Below are 517 nucleotides of genomic sequence, written 5' to 3'. Positions count from 1 at the left end.
GGCATGTACCTGGGTGAGATCGTGCGCCACATCCTACTGGCGCTGGTGGAGAAACAGCTCCTGTTCCGCGGCAAGCCCTGCCCCAAGCTCCAGACCAGGGACATCTTCCAGACCAAGTTCCTCTCCACCATCGAGATGTGAGTGCTAGGATCCGGTGGGTTCCCTTAGCCCAGGGTGGGGGCTGTGAAGCCAGAGCCCCAGGAGGGGGGCCATGCTATATTGATGGGGGTGCATGCAGGGTGATGCCACTTCCAGCCCGTGGGATGGGGACGGTGATGGGGACGGTGGTGCTAACGGTTCGATGGGCTGGCCCTGCAGCAGGTAGGGGCCATCCTGCAGGACCTGGAGCTCCAGGCCAGCTTTGAGGACAGTGTGCTGGTGCGGGAGGTGTGTCAGACCGTGTCTCTGCGGGCGGCCCAGCTCTGTGCCGCTGGCCTGGCCGCTGTGGTGGAGAAGATGCGGGAGAACCGGCACCTGGACCAGCTGGCCGTCACCGTGGGGGGGGATGGCACCTTGT

The 517-nt window shown here is 64.6% G+C and overlaps 1 protein-coding gene across 1 annotated transcript in view; it reads left to right on the top strand.

The window, feature by feature from the left end:
* LOC104075276 (hexokinase-3-like) overlaps positions 1 to 517 on the top strand; it is a gene marked incomplete at both ends in the record, with an annotated part of 4,919 nt that overhangs the window by 4,269 nt on the left and 133 nt on the right. The window contains 2 exons of the mRNA XM_009575719.1: positions 1 to 136; positions 299 to 489. The exon at positions 1 to 136 is cut by the window's left edge and continues 9 nt beyond it. Coding sequence (XP_009574014.1) covers positions 1 to 136; positions 299 to 489 — 327 coding nt within the window. The remainder of the gene's footprint in view (positions 137 to 298; positions 490 to 517) is intronic.

The sequence above is a fragment of the Fulmarus glacialis genome, unplaced genomic scaffold, assembly GCF_000690835.1.
Source record: "Fulmarus glacialis isolate BGI_N327 unplaced genomic scaffold, ASM69083v1 scaffold21574, whole genome shotgun sequence".
NCBI lineage: Eukaryota > Metazoa > Chordata > Aves > Procellariiformes > Procellariidae > Fulmarus > Fulmarus glacialis.
This window is presented reverse-complemented; position numbering and strand designations above follow the sequence as displayed.